Source organism: Epinephelus lanceolatus, chromosome 1 (assembly GCF_041903045.1).
Source record: "Epinephelus lanceolatus isolate andai-2023 chromosome 1, ASM4190304v1, whole genome shotgun sequence".
Taxonomy (NCBI): Eukaryota; Metazoa; Chordata; class Actinopteri; order Perciformes; family Serranidae; genus Epinephelus; species Epinephelus lanceolatus.
Genome location: NC_135734.1, coordinates 50,118,276 through 50,143,909, shown reverse-complemented (window position 1 = coordinate 50,143,909; position 25,634 = coordinate 50,118,276). Strand labels below are relative to the sequence as shown.

Here is a 25,634-nt window from a genome sequence, read left to right as displayed (position 1 = left end):
CTGGACAATAAAATAGTTTACTTTATAACGGGAGCAAAGGGAATACAGTAGGAGGGGAACAATGGTAAATTTTAGGAATATTTTGTCTCAACCTTTCATTACACCAAATAATAAACTCACCATGGACCCAGAACTGCGGATGAATCCGTCCAATCCAGACGATGATCTGTTTGATTCTTCTCAGGCCATTTTATCCCTGCAGCAGTCCGACAGGAAGCCAGACTACCTGGCAGAGACGCCTTTGCTCTGTAGGCGCGGCCCTTGAAGAGGCATTTATTAACAAACAGAGGTACATAAGATACAAAAATTAATGCTAAAGTATTCAACAAAAATAGTTGCCACCTCTCCTCTCTACTGACCACTGAATGATTTTAACTCTCTGCCTCACCTGACTGGAACCTTCCACCTGCACAGGTGAACTACCCTGCCTTTCTCCTGTGCAGGCTCATTGAGACAGACCAATTAAAACTGTTTTGATTTAAGTGTAATTTATTTGCATGTTAGCCCTTTCCCTCGGTGCTCCATGATCCCATTCCCAGGGGTTTATATTTTAACTCCTCCACTACAGTAACCCTCCTTTCACACTGCTTTTGAACATAAACATGCAGCTGCAACAGATTTCTGGCAGAGAAGGTGTGATATAGCTCCACCCTCACCTGACTCACCTGACAGGAACCAGGAAACACTTTGTTATTCTTCCTCACTGCAGAGAGACACAGACTGAAGAACAGACGATCAGATTCACCTTCAGACCAAACTAACAACTTCCTCTGAGTGAGTTCAGCTAAAACTCCAACACTGCTGCTTCAACCTGCTGACACTCCACACACTGAAGGTGAGTTTGACTAAAAACACCACTCAAAGTCAAAGTACATTTCAGTCAAGTTAGTAGAGGAGGGAGGGGAGCCATGACTGACTGTACTTTCTGTCTGCTGTGTTTTCAGCTTCACTCAGAGACTAAATGGCTTCCAGATCAGAGGAGGATCTCTGCTGTCCGGTCTGTCAGGACGTCTTTAGACATCCTGTTGTTCTGTCATGTAGCCACAGCTTCTGTAAAGACTGTCTGCAGAACTGGTGGAGACAGAAACAAGTACGTGAGTGTCCAGTTTGTAAGACAGTCTCTTCAACTGCAAAACCACCTTGTAACCTGGTGTTAAAGAAGCTGTGTGAGGCCTTCTTATTGGAGAGAGATCAGAGAGCTTCAGAGGCTCTCTGCAGTCTGCACTCTGAGAAACTCAAACTCTTCTGTCTGGACCATCAGCAGCCAGTGTGTGTCATCTGCAGAGATTCAGAAAAACACACCAAGCACAGATTCAGACCCATCGATGAAGCTGCACGACAACACAAGAAGGAAGTTGAGGAAACTCTGGAGCCCTTAAAGGAGAAGTTAAAGGTTTGTGAACAAGTTAAAGTGAAGTGTGAACAAACAGCACAACACATGAAGGTCCAGGCCCGACGCACAGAGAGGCAGATTAAGGAGCAGTTTAAGAAGCTTCACCAGTTTCTAGAAGAGGAAGAGGAGGCCAGGATGGCTGCACTGAGGGAGGAAGAGGAGCAGAAGAGTCAGATGATGAAGGAGAAGATGGAGGCTCTGAGCAGAGAGATAGCAGCTCTTTCAGACACAGTCAGAGCCACAGAGGACGAGCTGAGAGCTGAAGACGTCTCATTCCTGCTCAACTACAAGGCTGCAGTGGACAGAGTCCAGCAGCGCCCCCTGCTGGATGATCCACAGCTGCTCTCAGGAGCTCTGATAGACGAGGCCAAACACCTGGGCAACCTGACCTTCAACATCTGGAACAAGATGAAGGACATGGTCTCCTACACTCCTCTGATTCTGGACCCAAACACTGCTCATTTGAAACTCATCCTGTCTGAAGATCTGACCAGTGTGAGACCAGGACAGAGACAGCAGCTTCCTGATAATCCAGAGAGGTTTGATAATTACTGCTGTGTCCTGGGCTCTGAGGGCTTTAACTCAGGGACTCACAGCTGGGATGTCGAGGTTGGAGACAGTACAGGCTGGTTACTGGGTGTGTTAGCAGAGTCTGTCCAGAGGAAGGGACGCATAAAGTCCGGATTATGGGTAATATGGTTCCTTCAAGGTAAATACTCAGCACGCTCACTACCAGCTCCACCCACTGATCTCAAAGTGCAGAAGAAGCTCCAGAGGATCAGAGTGAATCTGGACTGGAACAGAGGAAAGCTGTCGTTCTCTGATCCTGATACTAACACACACATACACACCTTCACACACACTTTCACTGAGAGGATGTTTCCATACTTTAGGACTTGGGATAAACTGAAGATATTACCACTGAAGGTCTGTGTGACAGTGGAACAGAGCAGTTAGAGATAAAGAGGATGATTATATTTATGATGTTTATTTCTTAAAGGTAAAAGCAGCTGACTTTAACCTGTTAAGCTGCACCTGTCCTCCTGCTGATTTTTTTTTGTTTGTTTCACTTATTTTTATTTTATCTTTGTTATTGAGTTAAAAACCTTGCTTTATGCTTTGACTGTTGAACACTTAGTGACATATCGTTTGGCTTGTTTAGCCTTTTTTCATAGATACTGTTTCATTTTAAACTTGTTCATTTCTTGTTATTCTGACTTGTGAAGACCAGAAAACACTTTATAAATAAATGAACAAGTTCATGCTTGATGTAATCAAGAAAATATGATTCTGTCTTTAGAAGTATTTTCATTTAGTTTCCATCTGTTGAATTCTGCCGTTTGTTATTTTGTCAGAGAAGGAGCCGTTTTACTGAAGAAATCACATGTTGTAAGGTGGAGGTCTCAGTTTATGCTCAGACTTAATGTCAGGTTGGTGATTTAAGAACATTTATAAAAACTGATATTAATGCTGAATGTACATTTATTTATGTTTTTCATCAACATAATAAAATATTGTTATTTCTTGGTTGTCATATTCTGCTCCTCAGTTTATTGCTTAAAGACGTGACATCTTTTATTGACCTCTCCTTTTGGACTGGACCAATGGAGCTGGAGATTTTAATATTAGACAGAATTCAATGATTTAAACCATTAAAATCAGAGCAGGTTGGCCTGAAATATTTTTTTTCAGAATACACAACAAAAGCAACGAGCAGCTCTACAAGAAATTACCCAAACATTTGCAAGAAATTAGAAAAAGTTACAGGAAAATTTTTTTCCTGACAAATAGTTAAAAAATAGGTAGGTAGGTACCATGACTATCATGACCATACCATGACTTAGTCATACCAAACATTAGAAAACAACACCAACATTGGTCCACAGGGGGAGCCACAGCGATCGGTCGCATTTTAGCCATTTTGAAGCATTTTTCTGTTGTTATAGCGCCACCCAGTTGCCAATTAGAGTTAAATTTCTCCAGTCACCTTGAGGCGTCCTGTTCTACATATCTACCAAGTTTAGTAAAAATCCATATGGCGGTTAGGCCTAGATAAGAAATGAGCTCTCTAGCACCCCCATTTTGTTTGATGGGGTCAATAATGGAGGGGTCCCCTCAGATTATGTGTGGTCATATGCCTACAAAGTTGCGTGGTGATGGGTGAAACCCTTGAGATGTTATACACCTTTATGTGATGAGCCACGCCCTCCGCAATATTCATTGCCTTATAGAAGCTCAGTTTTAGTAAGTTTTCCAACTTTTGCAAAAAATTCAAAATGGCGGAAAATCTGTATAAGCGTTATACAGATTATGTGTAAGTTATGGGTTCTTGAGGCAAATGTGTTCCTCATGAGGAGAGGCATCTCTGTGCAAAGTTTCATGTCTCTACGACATACGGGGCATGAGATATGCCCATTCAAAGTTTGACATTTCAGTGGGTTGCTATAGCGCCCCCCTTTGGCCAACTGATGTAATATTGCTTCATTGGCATCCTCCCATGACCCTCTACCACTGTGCCAAATTTCACATGGATTGACCAAGTCAGTGAGGAGAAAAACGTGGAACACACACACAGACAGAGTTTTCATCATTATATAGTAAAATTAAGGCTCACAGTTGTGCATAGTTAAAGGCTACAGGCTGTCTGATGATAGTGTCCTTCGCCACTATCCACCCCTTGGTCCTCCACAGCGCCAGCCTCTGGCCTCAAAAAATCAAGATGGTGACAGCCAAAATGCCAAACTCACGGCTTCAAAGCAGGAGTCCACAAACCAGTGGGTGACATCCCGATAGTTCCATCCATGATTTTTTAAAGTCCATTTTGACGCATGGGACCAAGCGTTGGTGTTTGATGAGTTGGGAGTAAGAATATGATATCCAAACTCTTAAATACATGCTTGTTTAATGTGTGTATTTGTGCTTGTGTTGCACAGAGTGACTGTGCGTTTCTCTGTCTGTGATGTCGGTGTTGATGTGCTGCTCAATCACTGACAGTGAAAACAGGTTTGCCTCATTAGAGGCTCTCAGCAGTGAAGGACTGGGCGCCGTTCAACTGTGGGAGGAGGGGTGGAATTACTCTGCAGTAAATCAAGTTCAGTTACATTTGGTGCACCCCTGGGCGTGTGTGTGTGTGTGTGTGTGTGTGTCCATAGGTAAATTCTAATTTAAGCAGTAACTGAGAAACCTTACACGAGTCCATAAGGTATTGTTGATGCTGTTTATCTGTTGACTTCCCCTCAGCTCACCTGTGCAGGTGGAAGGTTCCAGTCAGGTGTGGCTGAGAGTCCAATTCATTCAGTGTTCAGTAGAGAGGAGAGGTGGCAGCTTCCTGTCAGGCTGCACATTTTAACTGTTTTTTTTTTTTTTTTTAGCATTTAGCATTTTTGTCTCTTTTTAATAGTTTTGTCAGTAAATTCCTTTTCAAGGACCACACCACAACAATGTGATTTTGAAGGTTTAATGAGGAAGTGTTGGATGTTGAGGAGGTCGTTGAGAAGATGGGGAACTTGGTGCCTCTGAAAGGGAGTCAGAAATCTGAGGACTGTTTCTGAGTTGGATATATGGAGGTATGTGTCAGACTGCTGCAGGGATAAAATGGCCTGAGAAGAATCACATAGATCATTGTCTGGATCGGATGGATTCATCTGCAGTTCTGGATCCATGGTAAGTTTATTATTTGGTGTTATGGAAGGTTGAGACAAAATATTCCTAACATTTTACATTGTCCCCCTCTCCTACCATGTTCTCTTTGCTCCCTTTAATAAACCAAACTATTTTAATTGTTTATTTACTTATTTATTTATTGTTGTTTGCACTTACAAACATACATTCAGGAAGAAAGAGCCGTAAAAAAACAGTTAAAATGTGCAGGAAAGATCATAAAGCCCAAAGGGCTTATAAGCAACCCTCCCTTCTTAAACCTATAAATAACTATACTTAAGTATCGTTATTTACCTAAATAAGAAGAGTTGGAGGAAATTCTTACAAAGGATTTCTGAAATCTATGGATTGCTTGTAAATAAGAAAGGTAAGTGCTGGCCCAAGCAAGAGTTACAGTAAGCGATGTAAGGATAAATTAAACTGTAATACAAAGTTAGAAGTGTGCTCTTTTTCAAATGCTGTTTAACCCTTTTTATAATGCCCAAGGGTTTTGAAACCTTTTTACAAACACATTCACAATGATTCTTAAAGCAAAGTTTCTCATCAATGTTGACACCTAAGAACTTCGCTGATGAAATTTGTGCAAGTGCATTGTTTTTGATATAAATTTTGGCTCTGTCTGCATTGTAATTCTTGTTCTTATTTCTGAAAATAATGAAGTTAGATTTCTTGACATTGAGTGATAACTTGTTTAACTTAAACCAATGGGAAAAATGAATGAGTCCAGCATTTGCTTTGGCAATAAGGGAATCAAAATTCTTGTCAGTGACAAAGAGATTTGTGTCGTCAGCAAATAGTATAGGTGACAATAAACTTGATGCATTTGCATGACCATTAACATATATCAAAAACAACAAGGGTCCTAGAATGGATCCTTGTGGAACACTACATTTTAGTACAGCCAGCTGTGACGATTACCATTAAAAACAACAAATTGCTCTCTGTTGTTTAAGTAATTATCAACCCATTGTAAAACCTGTTTTTTTTTAAAACCATAACATAACATTTCTGATCACAAAATTTCATGATTCACCGTATCAAAAGCCTTTGATATATCTAAGAAATATATAAGTGTTTTTCCTAGATTTGGAAGTTGTAAATACTGAATTGAGTACACTGTGGACTTTAAAGGGAAATTTCGGTTTATTTCAACCTGTCTCCTATCGTCCTAAATTTGTTTCAAGTGACTAGTGACGTAAAAATAATAGTTAGCATGTTAGCCGTTAGCGTAGATACAGCTGGGGCGCATAGTAGCGTCAGACCTGTTAAAACATAAGTGAATGGGCAACCTTCAAGTGCAAAGTTAGTCCACTAAACAAGCTTTTTTTCCACAAAGACCGCCTCATATCGTTAGGATAAATGTCAGAGAACGTATAGAAAACGACATGTAAACGTGTTGTCATACCTTACCGGTGTGCTGCCATGTTTGTTTACCATCTAGCTCTGCTTTCCAAAGCGTGGCCGAAATATCGCGAGAACAAGCAGCGATCTCACGGTCAAATAACCAACAACAAACAGAATGTCAGATTGTCTTTCATGCCATTATAAGTAGCCTACTTAATTAGGTTCGTCAACCAGCACCGTGCCGGTTCTGTGTCAGTCGAAATGCGCTGTTTGTGACTCTGGGCCCAACACTGCCACTGATTGGCCAGTCTGACATTCTTCATAATACATAAAGAACGTTAGTGAAACACATAGACCTAACAGAAACATGCGTTCGTTTGGGGACAAGTTAGTGGTCACGTTACTTGTTCCACAGGCGAAGGACCCCGGACACATAGCCTACAGTAAATACACCGGTTGTAAGTAACTTTTAACATACATGAGTCTTTGTGACTCTTGTCCCCTAACTAACGCTTGTTTCTGTTTCACTAATGATATTTTCACCTGATTAAGTCACATCCGTTATTTCCTCTGTAAACCTAACGTTACAGCAGCCTACAAGCATGCTGTGTCAATAAATCAGCTCAGTCACTGTTAGAAATGTAATATTTAGCCTAATAACATCATGCTACAGCAGTAATAACGTCAGCTGTAGTCAAATGGCTCTAGCTCTCCCAGTAAATGTCATAAACTCTAGACACATTTTCCCTGTATGTTGACATGATAATGGCTGTGTTTCCCAGAACCCTCTTAGCTTAAGAAGATCTTTCACTAAGGAGGAGTGGTAAGATCGAGCTGACCCACTCTTAACAGTCTTCTTAACGACCAAATGCTCACAGATCCAGCCGCAGCAGGCAGATTAATATTAGAGTAAGCAAGGACAACAGTGCGCACCATATAAATTTTGATCTATTTTATACTTCAGATTTATATTGTTTGGCATTAACTGGTGACAGAAAAGAACGAATTTCATTCTGCAGGGAAACGTACAGTACAGGCCAAAAGTTTGGACACACCTTCTCATTCAATGCATTTTCTTTATTTTCATGACTATTTACATTGTAGATTCTCACTGAAGGCATCAAAACTATGAATGAACACATGTGGAGTTATGTACTTAACAAAAAAAGGTGAAATAACTGAAAACATGTTTTATATTCTAGTTTCTTCAAAATAGCCACCCTTTGCTCTGATTACTGCTTTGCACACTCTTGGCATTCTCTCCATGAGCTTCAAGAGGTAGTCACCTGAAATGGTTTCCACTTCACAGGTGTGCCTTATCAGGGTTAATTAGTGGAATTTCTTGCTTTATCAATGGGGTTGGGACCAATTGGACAACTGTTAAAATTCATATTATGGCAAGAACCAATCAGCTAACTAAAGAAAAATGAGTGGCCATCATTACTTTAAGAAATGAAGGTCAGTCAGTCCGGAAAATTGCAAAAACTTTAAATGTGTCCCCAAGTGGAGTCGCAAAAACCATCAAGCGCTACAACGAAACTGGCACACATGAGGACCGACCCAGGAAAGGAAGACCAAGAGACACCTCTGCTTCTGAGGATAAGTTCATCCGAGTCACCAGCCTCAGAAATGGCAAGTTAACAGCAGCTCAGATCAGAGACCAGATGAATGCCACACAGAGTTCTAGCAGCAGACCCATCTCTAGAACAACTGTTAAGAGGAGACTGCGCCAATCAGGCCTTCATGGTCAAATAGCTGCTAGGAAACCACTGCTAAGGAGAGGCAACAAGCAGAAGAGATTTGTTTGGGCCAAGAAACACAAGGAATGGACATTAGACCAGTGGAAATCTGTGCTTTGGTCTGATGAGTCCAAATTTGAGATCTTTGGTTCCAACCGCCGTGTCTTTGTGAGACGCAGAAAAGGTGAACGGATGGATTCCACATGCCTGGTTCCCACTGTGAAGCATGGAGGAGGAGGTGTGATGGTGTGGGGGTGTTTTGCTGGTGACACTGTTGGGGATTTATTCAAAATTGAAGGCACACTGAACCAGCATGGCTACCACAGCATCCTGCAGCGACATGCCATCCCATCCGGTTTGCGTTTAGTTGGACCATCATTTATTTTTCAACAGGACAATGACCCCAAACACACCTCCAGGCTGTGTAAGGGCTATTTGACCAAGAAGGAGAGTGATGGAGTGCTGCGGCAGATGACCTGGCCTCCACAGTCACCGGACCTGAACCCAATCGAGATGGTTTGGGGTGAGCTGGACCGCAGAGTGAAGGCAAAGGGGCCAACAAGTGCTAAACACCTCTGGGAACTCCTTCAAGACTGTTGGAAAACCATTTCAGGTGACTACCTCTTGAAGCTCATGGAGAGAATGCCAAGAGTGTGCAAAGCAGTAATCAGAGCAAAGGGTGGCTATTTTGAAGAAACTAGAATATAAAACATGTTTTCAGTTATTTCACCTTTTTTTGTTAAGTACATAACTCCACATGTGTTCATTCATAGTTTTGATGCCTTCAGTGAGAATCTACAATGTAAATAGTCATGAAAATAAAGAAAACGCATTGAATGAGAAGGTGTGTCCAAACTTTTGGCCTGTACTGTATATATATACATACACCCATTTCTCTTTATAATTAACACTTTAAAATGACAAGGTAATATAATATTTTATTACATTGATGAAAAACAGAAATAAATGTACATTCAGCATTAATATCAGTTTTTATAAATGTTCTTAAATCACCAACCTGACATTAAGTCTGAGCATAAACTGAGACCTCCACCTTACAACATGTGATTTCTTCAGTAAAACGGCTCCTTCTCTGACAAAATAACAAACAGCAGAATTCAACAGATGGAAACTAAATGAAAATACTTCTAAAGACAGAATCATATTTTCTTGATTACATCAAGCATGAACTTGTTCATTTATTCATAAAGTGTTTTCTGGTCTTCACAAGTCAGAACAACAAGAAATGAACAAGTTTAAAATGAAACAGTATCTATGAAAAAAGGCTAAACAAGCCAAACGATATGTCACTAAGTGTTCAACAGTCAAAGCATAAAGCAAGGTTTTTAACTAAATAACAAAGATAAAATAAAAATAAGTGAAACAAAAAATATCAGCAGGAGGACAGGTGTAGCTTAACAGGTTAAAGTCAGCTGCTTTTACCTTTAAGAAATAAACATCATTATAGCTGCTGCGCAGCGATGGGTCGGGTCCGGGCATTTTTAGGCAATTCTGAGCAACAAGCAGAAGAATTGGAAGACATTTAGCAACACAATCTGCCTTTTGCATCAGCTGAGGCTTGAACTCACAACCTCTGAGACTAAGAATCAATTTCTATCTCACTGAGCTAATTAGTCAGTGACAATTCATGTGTAGCTTCACAAATTGACTAAGCCAGACGTGCAGGTTTAGCAGCCGTCCATGCATGGAATTTATTTTAACAATGTTTGATTTGCTTCATAAGTGAAAAACTGATGTTTAAGTAGTTGAGCTATGTGCAAAGTGAGAAGCCTCAGATGGTTTCACACTGAAGTATTGACACTGGATCTTTGTGCAAAGTTTGGTTTATTTTCAAGCATGAGAAGGCAGATTTTCTAGCAGGAAGAAGACTTGAAGATGCTGCACAGTGATCAGTCACGCTCAGGCAATTTTAAGCAATAAGCTGGAACACAAGAAGATGTTTACATTACAATGTGGATTCTGCACCAGTTGAGGCTCAAACCCGCAACCTCTGGAACCTAAGACGGTCATCTACCACTCTGAGCTAATTGGCAAGTAGCAACTCAACAGTGGCTTCACAAATTGAGTAAGCCATTCACTGTTGTGTAGGAAAGCAGCCATCCGTGCATGGAAAGGCAGATTTGAAACCACTGTAAAAAATTCAGTTATTAAGACAAAAATCTGAAAATACACTGCATCTAGACAGCATGGAGATGTTGGTAATTTGTTTGTAACAATGATTGATTTGCTCAATAAGTGAAAAACTGATGTTTAAAATTGCCATTTTTACATTGACTCCAATTGTTCACATTAGATGAAAATTCAAAATGCTGTCAAAAATTCAGTTTTTGAGATAAAATTCTGAAATTTGCTACACACCATCTACCATGACTCTAGAATTTTGACATTTTTTTCATGAACATTGAAGATTTATTTAGCAAGAATTTGCATGTATATGTTTACAGTACCGTTTACAGTCAAACATTTTGATGCACTGTAGGCTCAATTTTTGATAAACTAAAAGTCTGAGAAACATAGTTTGTGTAGGACAGTCTGAAGATGCTCTGTAGCAAGTTTGGTGTCAATTGAGTCAATTGCTAATGAATGGAAACATCCTCTGACTTAAAGTGTGTGTGAAGGTGTGTATGTGTGTTTTAGTATCAGGATCAGAGAACGACAGCTTTCCTCTGTTCCAGTCCAGATTCACTCTGATCCTCTGGAGCTTCTTCTGCACTATGAGATCAGTGGGTGGAGCTGGTAGTGACAGTCCTGAGTATTTACCTTCATGGAACCATATTACCCATAATCCAGACTTTATGTCTCCCTTCCTCTGGACAGACTCTGCTAACACACCCAGTAACCAGAGTGTACTGTCTCCAACCTCAACATCCCAGCTGTGAGTCCCTGAGTTAAAGCCCTCAGAGCCCAGGACACAGGGAAAGTCATCAAACCTCTCTGGATTATCAGGAAGGTGCTGTCTCTGTCCTGGTCTCACACTGGTCAGATCTTCAGACAGGATGAGTTTCAAATGAGCAGTGTTTGGGTCCAGAATCAGAGGAGTGTAGGAGACCATGTCCTTCACCTTGTTCCAGATGTTGAAGGTCAGGTTGCCCAGGTGTTTGGCCTCGTCTATCAGAGCTCCTGAGAGCAGCTGTGGATCATCCAGCAGGGGGCGCTGCTGGACTCTGTCCACTGCAGCCTTGTAGTTGAGCAGGAATGAGACGTCTTCAGCTCTCAGCTCGTCCTCTGTGGCTCTGACTGTGTCTGAAAGAGCTGCTATCTCTCTGCTCAGAGCCTCCATCTTCTCCTTCATCATCTGACTCTTCTGCTCCTCTTCCTCCCTCAGTGCAGCCATCCTGGCCTCCTCTTCCTCTTCTAGAAACTGGTGAAGCTTCTTAAACTGCTCCTTAATCTGCCTCTCTGTGCGTCGGGCCTGGACCTTCATGTGTTGTGCTGTTTGTTCACACTTCACTTTAACTTGTTCACAAACCTTTAACTTCTCCTTTGAGCAGTATGGAGGTATTTTTGGGTGCACTATCCCTTTAACTCAAAACAATTTTAATTGGTCTATCTCAATGAGCCTGCACAGGAGAAAGGCAGGGTAGTTCACCTGTGCAGGTGGAAGGTTCCAGTCAGGTGAGGCTGAGAGTTAAAATCATTCAGTGGTCAGTAGAGAGGCAGCTATTTTTGTTGAATACTTTAGCATTCATTTTTGTCTCTTTTTAATATGTTTGTTAATAAATGCCTCTTCAAGGACCGCGCCTACAGAGCAAAGGCATCTCTGCCTTTCCATGGTTCTCCCTTCCCAAATTATTCCTGGGATCTTACTAAATTATATTTCAACTTCTTGACTACATTCACCCTGCGTTCAACCTATTTTCAAACTGTTGCAACAACCTGCTGAACAACATATCCATCAATGACTCAATACTTTGGAATGAAACACACCCCTGTGTAACATGTGAAGCGAAAGCATTCAGCAGAGGAGATGCAACAAAGCTCAAACTCTCACCTCAAGAACTCATGTGCTAATTATGAAAAAGAAATTCACATAAATGTCCAATTGGCTAAATGAATGAAGTGATGACGTTTAACAAAAAAATATACCAAGATATTGGTAGGGACATGTCTCTACTGTCCATATACAGTACAGGCCAAAAGTTTGGACACACCTCCTCATTCAATGCGTTTTCTTTATTTTCATGACTATTTACATTGTAGATTCTCACTGAAGGCATCAAAACTATGAATGAACACATGTGGAGTTATGTACTTAACAAAAAAAGGTGAAATAACTGAAAACATGTTTTATATTCTAGTTTCTTCAAAATAGCCACCCTTTGCTCTGATTACTGCTTTGCACACTCTTGGCATTCTCTCCATGAGCTTCAAGAGGTAGTCACCTGAAATGGTTTTCCAACAGTCTTGAAGGAGTTCCCAGAGGTGTTTAGCACTTGTTGGCCTCTTTGCCTTCACTCTGCGGTCCAGCTCACCCCAGACCATCTCGATTGGGTTCAGGTCCGGTGACTGTGGAGGCCAGGTCATCTGCCGCAGCACTCCATCACTCTCCTTCTTGGTCAAATAGCCCTTACACAGCCTGGAGGTGTGTTTGGGGTCATTGTCCTGTTGAAAAATAAATGATCGTCCAACTAAACGCAAACCGGATGGGATGGCATGTCGCTGCAGGATGCTGTGGTAGCCATGCTGGTTCAGTGTGCCTTCAATTTTGAATAAATCCCCAACAGTGTCACCAGCAAAACACCCCCACACCATCACATCTCCTCCTCCATGCTTCACAGTGGGAACCAGGCATGTGGAATCCATCCGTTCACCTTTTCTGCGTCTCACAAAGACACGGCGGTTGGAACCAAAGATCTCAAATTTGGACTCATCAGACCAAAGCACAGATTTCCACTGGTCTAATGTCCATTCCTTGTGTTTCTTGGCCCAAACAAATCTCTTCTGCTTGTTGCCTCTCCTTAGCAGTGGTTTCCTAGCAGCTATTTGACCATGAAGGCCTGATTGGCGCAGTCTCCTCTTAACAGTTGTTCTAGAGATGGGTCTGCTGCTAGAACTCCGTGTGGCATTCATCTGGTCTCTGATCTGAGCTGCTGTTAACTTGCGATTTCTGAGGCTGGTGACTCGGATGAACTTATCCTCAGAAGCAGAGGTGTCTCTTGGTCTTCCTTTCCTGGGTCGGTCCTCATGTGTGCCAGTTTCGTTGTAGCGCTTGATGGTTTTTGCGACTCCACTTGGGGACACATTTAAAGTTTTTGCAATTTTCTGGACTGACTGACCTTCATTTCTTAAAGTAATGATGGCCACTCGTTTTTCTTTAGTTAGCTGATTGGTTCTTGCCATAATATGAATTTTAACAGTTGTCCAATAGGGCTGTCGGCTGTGTATTAACCTGACTTCTGCACAACACAACTGATGGTCCCAACCCCATTGATAAAGCAAGAAATTCCACTAATTAACCCTGATAAGGCACACCTGTGAAGTGGAAACCATTTCAGGTGACTACCTCTTGAAGCTCATGGAGAGAATGCCAAGAGTGTGCAAAGCAGTAATCAGAGCAAAGGGTGGCTATTTTGAAGAAACTAGAATATAAAACATGTTTTCAGTTATTTCACCTTTTTTTGTTAAGTACATAACTCCACATGTGTTCATTCATAGTTTTGATGCCTTCAGTGAGAATCTACAATGTAAATAGTCATGAAAATAAAGAAAACGCATTGAATGAGAAGGTGTGTCCAAACTTTTGGCCTGTACTGTATATATATATGTATATATATATATATATATATATATATATATATCCATCCATTCAGACAATATACTCTACATTGTTTTAACATCTGGAATAAAAAAAATCTAACTGCTCTGTTCCACTATCACACAGACCTTCAGTGGTAATATCTTCAGTTTGTCATTAGTGCTAATGAATGGAAACATCCTCTCAGTGAAAGTGTGTGTGAAGGTGTGTATGTGTGTGTTAGTATCAGGATCAGAGAACGACAGCTTTCCTCTGTTCCAGTCCAGATTCACTCTGATCCTCTGGAGCTTCTTCTGCACTATGAGATCAGTGGGTGGACCTGGTAGTGACAGTCCTGAGTATTTACCTTCATGGAACCATATTCTCCATAATCCAGACTTTATGTCTCCCTTCCTCTGGACAGACTCTGCTAACACACCCAGTAACCAGGCTGTACTGTCTCCAACCTCGACATCCCAGCTGTGAGTCCCTGAGTTAAAGCCCTCAGAGCCCAGGACACAGGGAAAGTCATCAAACCTCTCTGGATTATCAGGAAGCTGCTGTCTCTGTCCTGGTCTCACACTGGTCAGGTCTTCAGACAGGATGAGGTCTGGATGAGCAGTGTTTGGGTCCAGAATCAGAGGAGTGTAGGAGACCATGTCCTTCATCTTGTTCCAGATGTTGAAGGTCAGGTTGCCCAGGTGTTTGGCCTCGTCTATCAGAGCTCCTGAGAGCAGCTGTGGATCATCCAGCAGGGGGCGCTGCTGGACTCTGTCCACTGCAGCCTTGTAGTTGAGCAGGAATGAGACGTCTTCAGCTCTCAGCTCGTCCTCTGTGGCTCTGACTGTGTCTGAAAGAGCTGCTATCTCTCTGCTCAGAGCCTCCATCTTCTCCTTCATCATCTGACTCTTCTGCTCCTCTTCCTCCCTCAGTGCAGCCATCCTGGCCTCCTCTTCCTCTTCTAGAAACTGGTGAAGCTTCTTAAACTGCTCCTTAATCTGCCTCTCTGTGCGTCGGGCCTGGACCTTCATGTGTTGTGCTGTTTGTTCACACTTCACTTTAACTTGTTCACAAACCTTTAACTTCTCCTTTAAGGGCTCCAGAGTTTCCTCAACTTCCTTCTTGTGTTGTCGTGCAGCTTCATCGACGGATCTGAATCTGTGGTTGGTGTGTTTTTCTGAATCTCTGCAGACGACACACACTGGCTGCTGATGGTCCAGACAGAAGAGTCTGAGTTTCTCAGAGTGCAGACTGCAGAGAGCCTCTGAAGCTCTCTGATCTCTCTCCAATAAGAAGGCCTCACACAGCTTCTTTAACACCAGGTTACAAGGTGGTTCAACCTTTGAAGATCTTCTCTTACAAACTGGACACTCACGTGTTGGTTTCTGTCTCCACCAGTTCTGCAGACAGTCTTTACAGAAGCTGTGGCTACATGACAGAACAACAGGATCTCTAAAGACGTCCTGACAGACCGGACAGCAGAGATCCTCCTCTGATCTGGAAGCCATTTAGTCTCTGAGTGAAGCTGAAAACACAGCAGACAGAAAGTACAGTCAGTCATGGCTCCCCTCCCTCCTCTACTAACTTGACTGAAATGTACTTTGACTTTGAGTGGTGTTTTTAGTCAAACTCACCTTCAGTGTGTGGAGTGTCAGCAGGTTGAAGCAGCAGTGTTGGAGTTTTAGCTGAACTCACTCAGAGGAAGTTGTTAGCGGGAACTGCCCATTGATTCGACCATATTAAACTCATTGTTCCGAAGTCCATTCCGAAATCATCATGATGCCCTGTGGTTAAGGTCTGGTTAGGTTTAGGTACAAAAACCACTTGGTTAGGGTCAGGAAAAGATCATGGTGTGGGTTAAAATGAAAAAGAAAGTGACAAACACATAAGCCGTGAGCCTGCTCCGCCTCAAGCCGGTCGCGGCGCACCATACGCCCGCTGCAAGCCATTCAGCACCGCGGACAGTGGGACTAATGGGCTGTCGAACCAATGACATGGACCCGTTGTTAGCTTGGTCTGAAGGTGAATCTGATCGTCTGTTCTTCAATCTGTGTGTCTCTCTGCAGTGAGGAAGAATAACAAAGTGTTTCCTGGTTCCTGTCAGGTGAGTCAGGTGAGTCAGGTGAGGGTGGAGCTATATCACACCTTCTCTGCCAGAAGCCTGTTGCAGCTGCATGTTTATGTTCAAAAGCAGTGTGAAAGGAGTGTTACTGTAGTGGAGGAGTTAAAATATAAAACCCTGGGAATGGGATCATGGAGCACCGAGGGAAAGGGCTAACATAAACTTAACCTAAACTTAAACTGAACATGCAAATAAATTACACTTAAAGGCCGACCATATGCCGACGGAGGCCCTGGTGAAGTTTTAGAGTCCTCACATCACTTGCAGAGATCGGCGGGCGGAGCCGCTAGCTAATGGTAGACGGCGCCCCAGACTAACGTCCAAGAACACAAAATTGAATCCACAGAGTATCTCCATACTGCTCATCCATAGTGATCCAAGTGTGCTGCAGCCCCGGCATAAAAAGTTGTTTGGAAAAACGTCATATGAACTCTGTTTTTAGCCTCACTGTAGCCTGTAGCTCTGACTGCTTCTCTGTGCTCCGCGCTCACGTGTGTGCGCTTGCGCGAGACCAGCGAAAGCATGAGCTTTGCTCACCCGTGTTTACATCACGTGAAACGTGCACCACAGGGAGAGACAACAGTAACCACAGAGCTAAAAGATAATTTGTACTACGGTCTTTTAGCAAAGGACAGCCCAACATGTCTGAAGACTTTGAAATTGAGGAGGAACAGCATTTCTTTGTTGAGCCGTATTTGTTTGAGCCCGAGTATACGGACGGAACTCAGGCTACTGGACGAAGCAGCCGCCGCAGCTCATGAGCCTCAGCCAGCCGCAGAATACTGGAGTCGAGCACTGGAAACCTGGTGGTGTAGATGTTTCAGATGCAAAGCAATGCCAATGGGTGAGGAAAGTCTTTGCTGCTCAGACTGGGAATTGGCGATGCCTGCACTTCTGGACAACAGTACTAACGAGACTGCTGCTCTTCAGAGACCGTGCATCATCGATCACCCTGAGCGCACACACGTGAGCACAGAGAAGCAGTCAGAGCTACAGGCTACAGTGAGGCTAAAAACAGAGTTCATATGACGTTTTTCCAAACAACTTTTTATGTCGGGGCTGCAGCACACTTGGATCACTATGGTTGAGCAGTATGGAGGTATTTTTGGGTGCACTATCCCTTTAACTCAAAACAATTTTAATTGGTCTATCTCAATGAGCCTGCACAGGAGAAAGGCAGGGTAGTTCACCTGTGCAGGTGGAAGGTTCCAGTCAGGTGAGGCTGAGAGTTAAAATCATTCAGTGGTCAGTAGAGAGGCAGCTATTTTTGTTGAATACTTTAGCATTCATTTTTGTCTCTTTTTAATATGTTTGTTAATAAATGCCTCTTCAAGGACCGCGCCTACAGAGCAAAGGCATCTCTGCCTTTCCATGGTTCTACCTTCCCAAATTATTCCTGGGATCTTACTAAATTATATTTCAACTTCTTGACTACAGTCACCCTGCGTTCAACCTATTTTCAAACTGTTGCAACAACCTGCTGAACAACATATCCATCAATGACTCAATACTTTGGAATGAAACACACCCCTGTGTAACATGTGAAGCGAAAGCATTCAGCAGAGGAGATGCAACAAAGCTCAAACTCTCACCTCAAGAACTCATGTGCTAATTATGAAAAAGAAATTCACATAAATGTCCAATTGGCTAAATGAATGAAGTGATGACGTTTAACAAAAAGATATACCAAGATATTGGTAGGGACATGTCTCTACTGTCCATATACGAAGGTACGTCATGGGGTTGGTAACATTTCAGTCAGGACCACTTTAGTCTAAGAAAACTTTATTTCCATGTGCAGTATTATATTTGGCGGTACAGCTCTGTTCTGGGGCCTCTCTGCCTTTCCCAGGGCCTACGCAGAAAGCCTGATGCAGGATTTATACTTCTGCGTCAAATCAGTGCCGTACCTACAGCGTAGGCTCTGCATTGACGTAGAACCTACACCGTAACCTATGTCATAGCCTGACGTGCACCTCCCCAGAAATGTAACTACATGTCAGAGCAACACAGACCTCCTGTCTGTCTCTGTGAGCTGAAACCATTTCCCTCAGTGGAAACAAAACTTTGATTTACTTTAATTTCACAGATAAGAAACAATAAATAGTGAAGACAATAAAGCCTCCACAAAAATAGCATTTTAAGTCGTGTGTGTGATTTATCCTGGCTTCATATGAGCAGAGGAAATCTCTGCTCATCACTAGGCTAATTTATACAATGTAAAATGCCATAGGCTTGTGCTAATAACGTTAGCATGTTGTATTTGTTTGGAAAACGTGTTTAGTATAAGACAGTTGTTTTGTCAGTGAACCTTGTGAGTTGTAATGGAGCCGAATTTTGTAACGTTACCTTTGTTAAATGTTGCTGTTGTCCCTGGCTTCATATGAGTAGAGGAAGTCTCTAGGAAGGAAGCTGCTAGGCTAATTTATACAATGTAAAAGGCCATAGGCTTGTGCTAATAACGTTAGCATGTTGTATTCGTGGGGAAAATGTGTCCAGATAAAGACAAGTGTTTGTCTGTGAATGCTGCGAGTTATAGTGAAGCTGATTTGTGTTTGAAACTGTCTCTATTAAGCCATGTTTAATGTGTGTTTAAGGTGTGTTTTAGGTGTGTGTTGAATACAAAATCGACCAGTGTTTTGGAGGTGTAACTGCAGAGTGACATAGACACACCACCGCACAAATATAAATGCTCATAACACGTATGTAGGCTCTGCATACAGCTGATGCACAAGTGTAAATCCCACTAAAGGCAGAGAGAGCAGCATCAGTGACAAACAGAAATGACATTGATGAGTCAGACACAACATGAAAAGGAGGAGCTGGGGTGGAGGCAGGTTGCAGAGGAAGCAGCAACAGTAGACAGGCCAGAGCAGTTTAAATAGGGCGCCCTGAATGAGATTCACCAATTGGTTGCATGGAAAGGAATCATGTGATCTATCAGCTGACTCCCTTCATCAATCAGCTGCTCCATTAGCTGGGATGTGAGCTGAGCTTGACATGGTGTCCTGCCTGAACTAACGTTACACTCTGTAACAACATCCTGAGCTTACACAGCCTACACACACACACACACACACACACACACACACACACACACACACACACACACACACACACACAAGTGGGATGCTGAATCGGTGCATTAAAATGATTTCATGCTCATATGATTGTATCTGTCTGTTGTATTGCACCACATGCTTGTACCTGTCTGTGTTTGCTTCACTCCCACTATATGTTGCATCATTCTTTTTGTTTACACCGGCAACCAGGAGAAACACACTTTCATTCCTCTATGTACCGTACTGCTCTCTACAGAAGGACGACAGTCAAGTATCTTTCATCTCAGACTTAGGTGTAACACAGTCAGTGAAGCTGGTCTATTAAGAAAACAGTGAGGAACCTGTTGAGTGACTGAGTGGCAAATATATGAATGCAAAGAAACTCAAATATTCTCAGCCCATATTTAAGGTCAGATCAGGTCATCTAAAGTCCTACCAAACTTTTAGCCACTCTATTCCAATCATACAGGAGTAGACAGACATAAAAAACAGGTTACTAAACAAGGCATGAAAACTGAAAATAACATCTAATGATTTGATGAACATGTCCAAAAAGGAGTGGGAGGAAGGACAAGCTTAATTATTCCCACCCCTTCTCCATGAATGCATAATAGTCACTTATGTAGCTCCCCATCAGTATAAAGCTGTACAATGATTAATTCTCCTCGACCTATTGTAATATATTACATTAAATACCAGTAATATTTGTCTCACAGCAAGATATAAAATAATCACAAAAATACCGGAAAATAAAAATTCTGATATATATTACATTTTCCCCTGAAGTTATAACCCCCTCACCTTTCAATAAAGTTTTGAATATTGCCAGGTAGTAAATAGTGTTTGTTTTTTTACTTTAAATATTATTTGTGCTGTCTATAATTCCACAAGATCTTTAACTTTTAAGATTTTTGACTAAGAATAATGAGAGACATCAGTTTTCTTGTGAGCCACTTGACAAATGTCCTGCAAATTGCAAGAAAATAGTAAAATATGACAAGAAAATTATCAGAAAAAGAAAAGAAAGAGGGGCAAATTATTATTTTAAAAAAGGACAAAATGGCCAGAAAAATATTAATAATTATTATAATTGTATTATTCAAATTATATTATAGGAAAAAAAATCTCTCGTCAGGAAGATTTCCTGACAAATAGTTTAAAAAAAGAGGTAAAAAAACAAAAACAAAAAACTCATGTATATATATATATATATATTTTTTTTTTTTTTATTTTATTTTATTTTTTACCTCTTTTTAAACTATTTGTCAGGAAATCTTCCTGTAACTTTTACCAGTTTCTTGCAAATGTTTGGGTAATTTCTTGTAGAGCTGCTCATTGCCTTTGTTGTGTGTTGTGGAAAAGACTATTTCAGGCCAACCTGCTCAGGTTTTATTTAACCCTTCAAATTAAATTAAATTCTGTCTTATGTTAAAAATCTCCAGCTCCATTGGTCCAGTCCAAAAGGAGAGGTCAATAAAAGATGTCACGTCTTTAAGCAATAAACTGAGGAGCAGAATATGACAGCCAAGAAATAACAATATTTTATTATGTTGATGAAACACATAAATAAATGTACATTCAGCATTAATATCAGTTTTTATAAATGTTCTTAAATCACCAACCTGACATTAAGTCTGAGCATAAACTGAGACCTCCACCTTACAACATGTGATTTCTTCAGTAAAACGGCTCCTTCTCTGACAAAATAACAAACAGCAGAATCAACAGATGGAAACTAAATGAAAATACTTCTAAAGACAGAATCATATTTTCTTGATTACATCAAGCATGAACTTGTTCATTTATTTATAAAGTGTTTTCTGGTCGTCACAAGTCAGAATAACAAGAAATGAACAAGTTTATAATGAAACAGTATCTATGAAAAAAGGCTAAACAAGCCAAACGATATGTCACTAAGTGTTCAACAATCAAAGCATAAAGCAAGGTTTTTAACTCAATAACAAAGATAAAATAAAAATAAGTGAAACAAACAAAACATATCAGCAGGAGGACAGGTGCAGCTTAACAGGTTAAAGTCAGCTGCTTTTACCTTTAAGAAATAAATATAATCATCCTCTTTATCTCTAACTGCTCTGTTTCACTGTCACACAGACCTTCAGTGGTAATATCTTCAGTTTATCAGCAGTGTTAATGAATGGAAACACCCTCTCAGTGAAAGTGTGTGTGAAGGTGTGTATGTGTGTGTTAGTATCAGGATCAGAGAACGACAGCTTTCCTCTGTTCCAGTCCAGATTCACTCTGATCCTCTGGAGCTTCTTCTTCACTTTGAGACCAGTGAGTGGACCTGATGGTGACAGTGCTGAGTATTTACCTTCATGGAACCATATTCCCCATAATCCAGACTCTATATCTCCCTTCCTCTGGACAGACTCTGCTAACACACCCAGTGACCAGTCTGTACTGTCTTCAACCTCGACATCCCAGCTGTGAGTCCCTGAGTTAAAGCCCTCAGAGCCCAGGACAGACCAGTAATAATCAAACCTCTCTGGATTATCAGGAAGCTGCTGTTCCTGTCCTGGTCTCACACTGGTCAGATCTTCAGACAGGATGAGGTTTGGATGAGCAGTGTTTGGGTCCAGAATCAGAGGAGTGTAGGAGACCATGTCCTTCATCTTGTTCCAGATGTTGAAGGTCAGGTTGCCCAGGTGTTTGGCCTCGTCTATCAGAGCTCCTGAGAGCAGCTGTGGATCATCCAGCAGGGGGCGCTGCTGGACTCTATCCACTGCAGCCTTGTAGTTGAGCAGGAATGAGACGTCTTCAGCTCTCAGCTCGTCCTCTGTGGCTCTGACTGTGTCTGAAAGAGCTGCTATCTCTCTGCTCAGAGCCTCCATCTTCTCCTTCATCATCTGACTCTTCTGCTCCTCTTCCTCCCTCAGTGCAGCCATCCTGGCCTCCTCTTCCTCTTCTAGAAACTGGTGAAGCTTCTTAAACTGCTCCTTAATCTGCCTCTCTGTGCGTCGGGCCTGGACCTTCATGTGTTGTGCTGTTTGTTCACACTTCACTTTAACTTGTTCACAAACCTTTAACTTCTCCTTTAAGGGCTCCAGAGTTTCCTCAACTTCCTTCTTGTGTTGTCGTGCAGCTTCATCGACGGGTCTGAATCTGTGCTTGGTGTGTTTTTCTGAATCTCTGCAGATGACACACACTGGCTGCTGATGGTCCAGACAGAAGAGTCTGAGTTTCTCAGAGTGCAGACTGCAGAGAGCCTCTGAAGCTCTCTGATCTCTCTCCAATAAGAAGGCCTCACACAGGTTCTTTAACACCAGGTTTATAGGCGGTTCTTCCTTTGAAGATCTTCTCTTACAAACTGGACACTCACATACTTGTTTCTGTCTCCACCAGTTCTGCAGACAGTCTTTACAGAAGCTGTGGCTACATGACAGAACAACAGGATGTCTAAAGACGTCCTGACAGACCGGACAGCAGAGATCCTCCTCTGATCTGGAAGCCATTTAGTCTCTGAGTGAAGCTGAAAACACAGCAGACAGAAAGTACAGTCAGTCATGGCTCCCCTTCCTCCTCTACTAACTTGACTGAAATGTACTTTGACTTTGAGTGGTGTTTTTAGTCAAACTCACCTTCAGTGTGTGGAGTGTCAGCAGGTTGAAGCAGCAGTGTTGGAGTTTTAGCTGAACTCACTCAGAGGAAGTTGTTAGTTTGGTCTGAAGGTGAATCTGATCGTCTGTTCTTCAGTCTGTGTGTCTCTCTGCAGTGAGGAAGAATAACTAAGTGTTTCCTGGTTTGTGCCAGGGGAGTCAGGTGAGGGGTGGAGCTTTGTTACACTTCCTTCATTGCTGATGTAGACTGATGGTGTTCAGCAGGACGTTGCGACAGTTACGTTTATGTTCAAACATTGTTTAAACGTGGGGTGAATGTGGTGGAGGAGGGTTTGGTTTGAAGGTGAATCTGGTCGTCTGTTCTTCAGTCTGTACTGTAAAATACTCTGTAAATAACAAAGTGTTTCCTGGTTTGTGTCAGGTGAGTCAGGTAAAGAGACACCTTCTACAGTCATGAAAAAAATCATCATATTTGGGCTTTGAACCTGTGACTCAGTAAACTATTGCATATGAAGCTCTATGCTCTATCCATTGAGCCATAGGTGATCCAAATGGTGGGGGACATCGTAAGTGTTGATCCACATAGAAAGCAGTATGTTGTGTATCACTGACAATGGCATTCTTAAAATAGCAAAACTATCTGTCAAATAGGTTTTAAAATAATAAACTGTGGGCATGGAACATTTTATTCAGACTCACAAACCACAAGTAGTTCTGTGTTACAGGTTTGTGCAAACTTTGTAACAAGAAAGATCTGCAAAAGGGGATCTGGGTTGAATTGATTTGGTCTGTTTCCATTGCCAGACGACAGCAGTTGAAATGTATTGGCTAAGGAAAATCAATGGTAGGAGATCATTAGCATACTAGAAACAGCACTTTTTATGCCTCTATTGTATAACGCCTAATTTGTTTCCAGTGGCGGCTCGGCCTTTGCGAACAATGGCCCTGATGCTATTTCTCTGCCTCACCACCCCCAATATCCTGAAGGTCCCCAGGAGCAGAAGAGTCCAGATGAGGAGAAGTGAGGGCGTGTGAAGCTGTAGCTGCAGGAACGTCCGCTACTGGATCTGGCGAGGTGAAGCTGGATGCTCCCTCCACGTCGGTGCTGGAGAACAGCTGGGAGAGACCCAGGTCGGAGTCCGCAGAATTGGTGACCCCTCCATTGGTGTCCAGCTCTGAGCCTGCTGCATAGCCCAGGTGTTGTCCAGGGGGATCACGGCAGCGATAGGGCTTCAGCTGGTCATGATGAACCACTTTAACTTTGGTCTTAGGGCCTTTTTGGATGCGATACACCAGATCGTCCAACTGTCCCAGGATGAAGAATAGCCCTTCATAAGATGGGAGGAACTTTCCGTCTCTGTTCTTGGCTTTGCGTGTACCTTTGATGAGGTACCACACAGTATCACCAACCTGGTACTGTGTGTGACAGCAGTTTGCACGTTTCACAGACTCACCAAGAGCTTTTCTGGTGATTTGATGTGCCAGCTCCAGGTGCTGGACATACTCAGGGGCTGAAGGGGCTGCATCAGGATCAGGTGGCAGGCCAGCTACCAGGTCGACTGGCTCACTCACTTCCCTGCCGATCATCATGAAGTTGGGAGTGAAACCAGTTGCACTGTGCTTTGTCGCTCTGTAGGCCGTAACAGCATAGGGGATCATGAGGTCCCAGTCCCGGTCCCAGTGGCAACGCCCAGCTGTTGTGGCCAGGATCTTTTGCAAGGTGGCATTGAAATGCTCAACTTGGCCATCAGACTGAGGCCGGAAGGGTGTGATACGTGTTTTATCTATACCAAACAATGTGCACGTTTTCTGGAACACTTCAGACTTGAACTTTCTGCCTTGGTCACTGTGCAGTATCTGTGGCACTCCATAATGACACACCCATTCTGAGGCTAGCACTTCCACCACAGTTACAGCCTTGTTGTCCAGGAGAGGGAAGGCTTCCACCCATTTGGTGAAATAGTCCTGTATCACAAGCACATATCTGTTATTGCGCTCTATCTCGTTCAGCAGCCCATGATGTTCAAGGCAACACGTTCCATTGGGGCTCCCACTTGAACCGTACCCATGGGGGCTTGTGGTGTCTTGAGTGGCCTGGCCTTGGATGCGCAACTGGTGCAGGTACTGCATCAGAGGGTGACATCCTCCCTCATCCGGTACCACAAGTATTGGGTCTGCAACCGAGCTACGGTGCACTCCACCCCAAAATGTCCACCAACCTGTCCCTCGACGTTAGGCTGGAAGACACAAGGTAGCACAACTTGTGGGTAGTACTGGGTGCCATCTAGGCAGTAGAAACGCCTAACCAGTATTCCATTTCAGATGTAGAGTCGCTTCCACTGGCTCAAGTACATCTTTGTGGTTGGACTGCATGGTGAGACTGTTAACCATGGGGGGCGCTCTCCGTCGGCCTCCATCCACGTCTTGATAGGTGCAATGTCAGGATCAGCTTCCTGGACCTGTTGCACTTCCTCTGGGGACCAGCTGCAAAAGAGCCGTTTCCTTGGTTGTAGTCTGGTAAATTCTCTCTGGGAGCTTTGAGAAGTCAGTGTCAGTAGGTGAAACTTCATCTACCCCCACTATACTCTCGGTGGTGGGAGATGTGTGTCCTTCTACCCCCACTGGACTCAGCATCCTCCAGTCGATGTTGGAGTCCCATTCGCATTGCACCGCCTGATGACTGAAGTTCACAGGACTTAAGGAGGGGCTTTGCAGCTCACATGGACAGGACTGGAGGCAGGGTCTCCTGGAGAGGCTGTCTGCGTTACTATGCAAGCTTCGTTTTCACTGAGGTAAATGGTTTCACCTTATAAACATAAACAGGAGGTCTGCAGAGATGCACATCAGGCTATGGCAGAAGATACGGCATTGATACGACGCAGAAGTATAAATCCCGCTTATGACACATAGAAGCTTCAAAGTTCACATTGGGGTATTGACTGATGAATTTTATGTCACAGAACAAAATGTGAAAGTCTCTT

At 42.6% G+C, this 25,634-nt stretch overlaps 4 protein-coding genes across 4 annotated transcripts; 1 reads left to right on the top strand and 3 right to left on the bottom strand.

The window, feature by feature from the left end:
* Nucleotides 1–710: 710 nt before the first annotated feature.
* On the top strand, nucleotides 711–2,929 carry LOC117256869 (nuclear factor 7, brain-like). The gene is made up of 2 exons (XM_033626604.2): nucleotides 711–835; nucleotides 945–2,929. Exon 2 carries the CDS (start codon nucleotides 962–964, stop codon nucleotides 2,348–2,350), a length of 1,389 nt encoding a protein of 462 aa, XP_033482495.2. The 5' UTR covers nucleotides 711–835; nucleotides 945–961; the 3' UTR covers nucleotides 2,351–2,929.
* A 7,782-nt stretch (nucleotides 2,930–10,711) lies between these two features.
* LOC144464517 (nuclear factor 7, brain-like) lies at nucleotides 10,712–11,661 on the bottom strand. The gene has a single exon (XM_078171795.1). The coding sequence runs from the start codon at nucleotides 11,579–11,581 to the stop codon at nucleotides 10,727–10,729; it is 855 nt and encodes a 284-aa protein (XP_078027921.1). The 5' UTR covers nucleotides 11,582–11,661; the 3' UTR covers nucleotides 10,712–10,726.
* Nucleotides 11,662–14,007: 2,346 nt separating this feature from the next.
* On the bottom strand, nucleotides 14,008–15,621 carry LOC144464516 (nuclear factor 7, brain-like). The gene is made up of 2 exons (XM_078171791.1): nucleotides 15,526–15,621; nucleotides 14,008–15,416 (listed from the first exon to the last, which is right to left on the bottom strand). The coding sequence occupies exon 2, from the start codon at nucleotides 15,397–15,399 to the stop codon at nucleotides 14,011–14,013; it is 1,389 nt and encodes a 462-aa protein (XP_078027917.1). The 5' UTR covers nucleotides 15,400–15,416; nucleotides 15,526–15,621; the 3' UTR covers nucleotides 14,008–14,010.
* A 4,972-nt stretch (nucleotides 15,622–20,593) lies between these two features.
* On the bottom strand, nucleotides 20,594–22,858 carry LOC144464519 (nuclear factor 7, brain-like). Its single transcript, XM_078171858.1, has 2 exons — nucleotides 22,675–22,858; nucleotides 20,594–22,565 (listed from the first exon to the last, which is right to left on the bottom strand). The coding sequence occupies exon 2, from the start codon at nucleotides 22,546–22,548 to the stop codon at nucleotides 21,160–21,162; it is 1,389 nt and encodes a 462-aa protein (XP_078027984.1). The 5' UTR covers nucleotides 22,549–22,565; nucleotides 22,675–22,858; the 3' UTR covers nucleotides 20,594–21,159.
* Nucleotides 22,859–25,634: the final 2,776 nt, after the last annotated feature.

Bases quoted from the DNA above. Each gene is read 5' to 3' on its own strand.
- LOC117256869 (XM_033626604.2), top strand. From the start codon at position 962: ATGGCTTCCAGATCAGAGGAGGATCTCTGCTGTCCGGTCTGTCAGGAC.
- LOC144464517 (XM_078171795.1), bottom strand. From the start codon at position 11,581: ATGAAGGTCCAGGCCCGACGCACAGAGAGGCAGATTAAGGAGCAGTTT.
- LOC144464516 (XM_078171791.1), bottom strand. From the start codon at position 15,399: ATGGCTTCCAGATCAGAGGAGGATCTCTGCTGTCCGGTCTGTCAGGAC.
- LOC144464519 (XM_078171858.1), bottom strand. From the start codon at position 22,548: ATGGCTTCCAGATCAGAGGAGGATCTCTGCTGTCCGGTCTGTCAGGAC.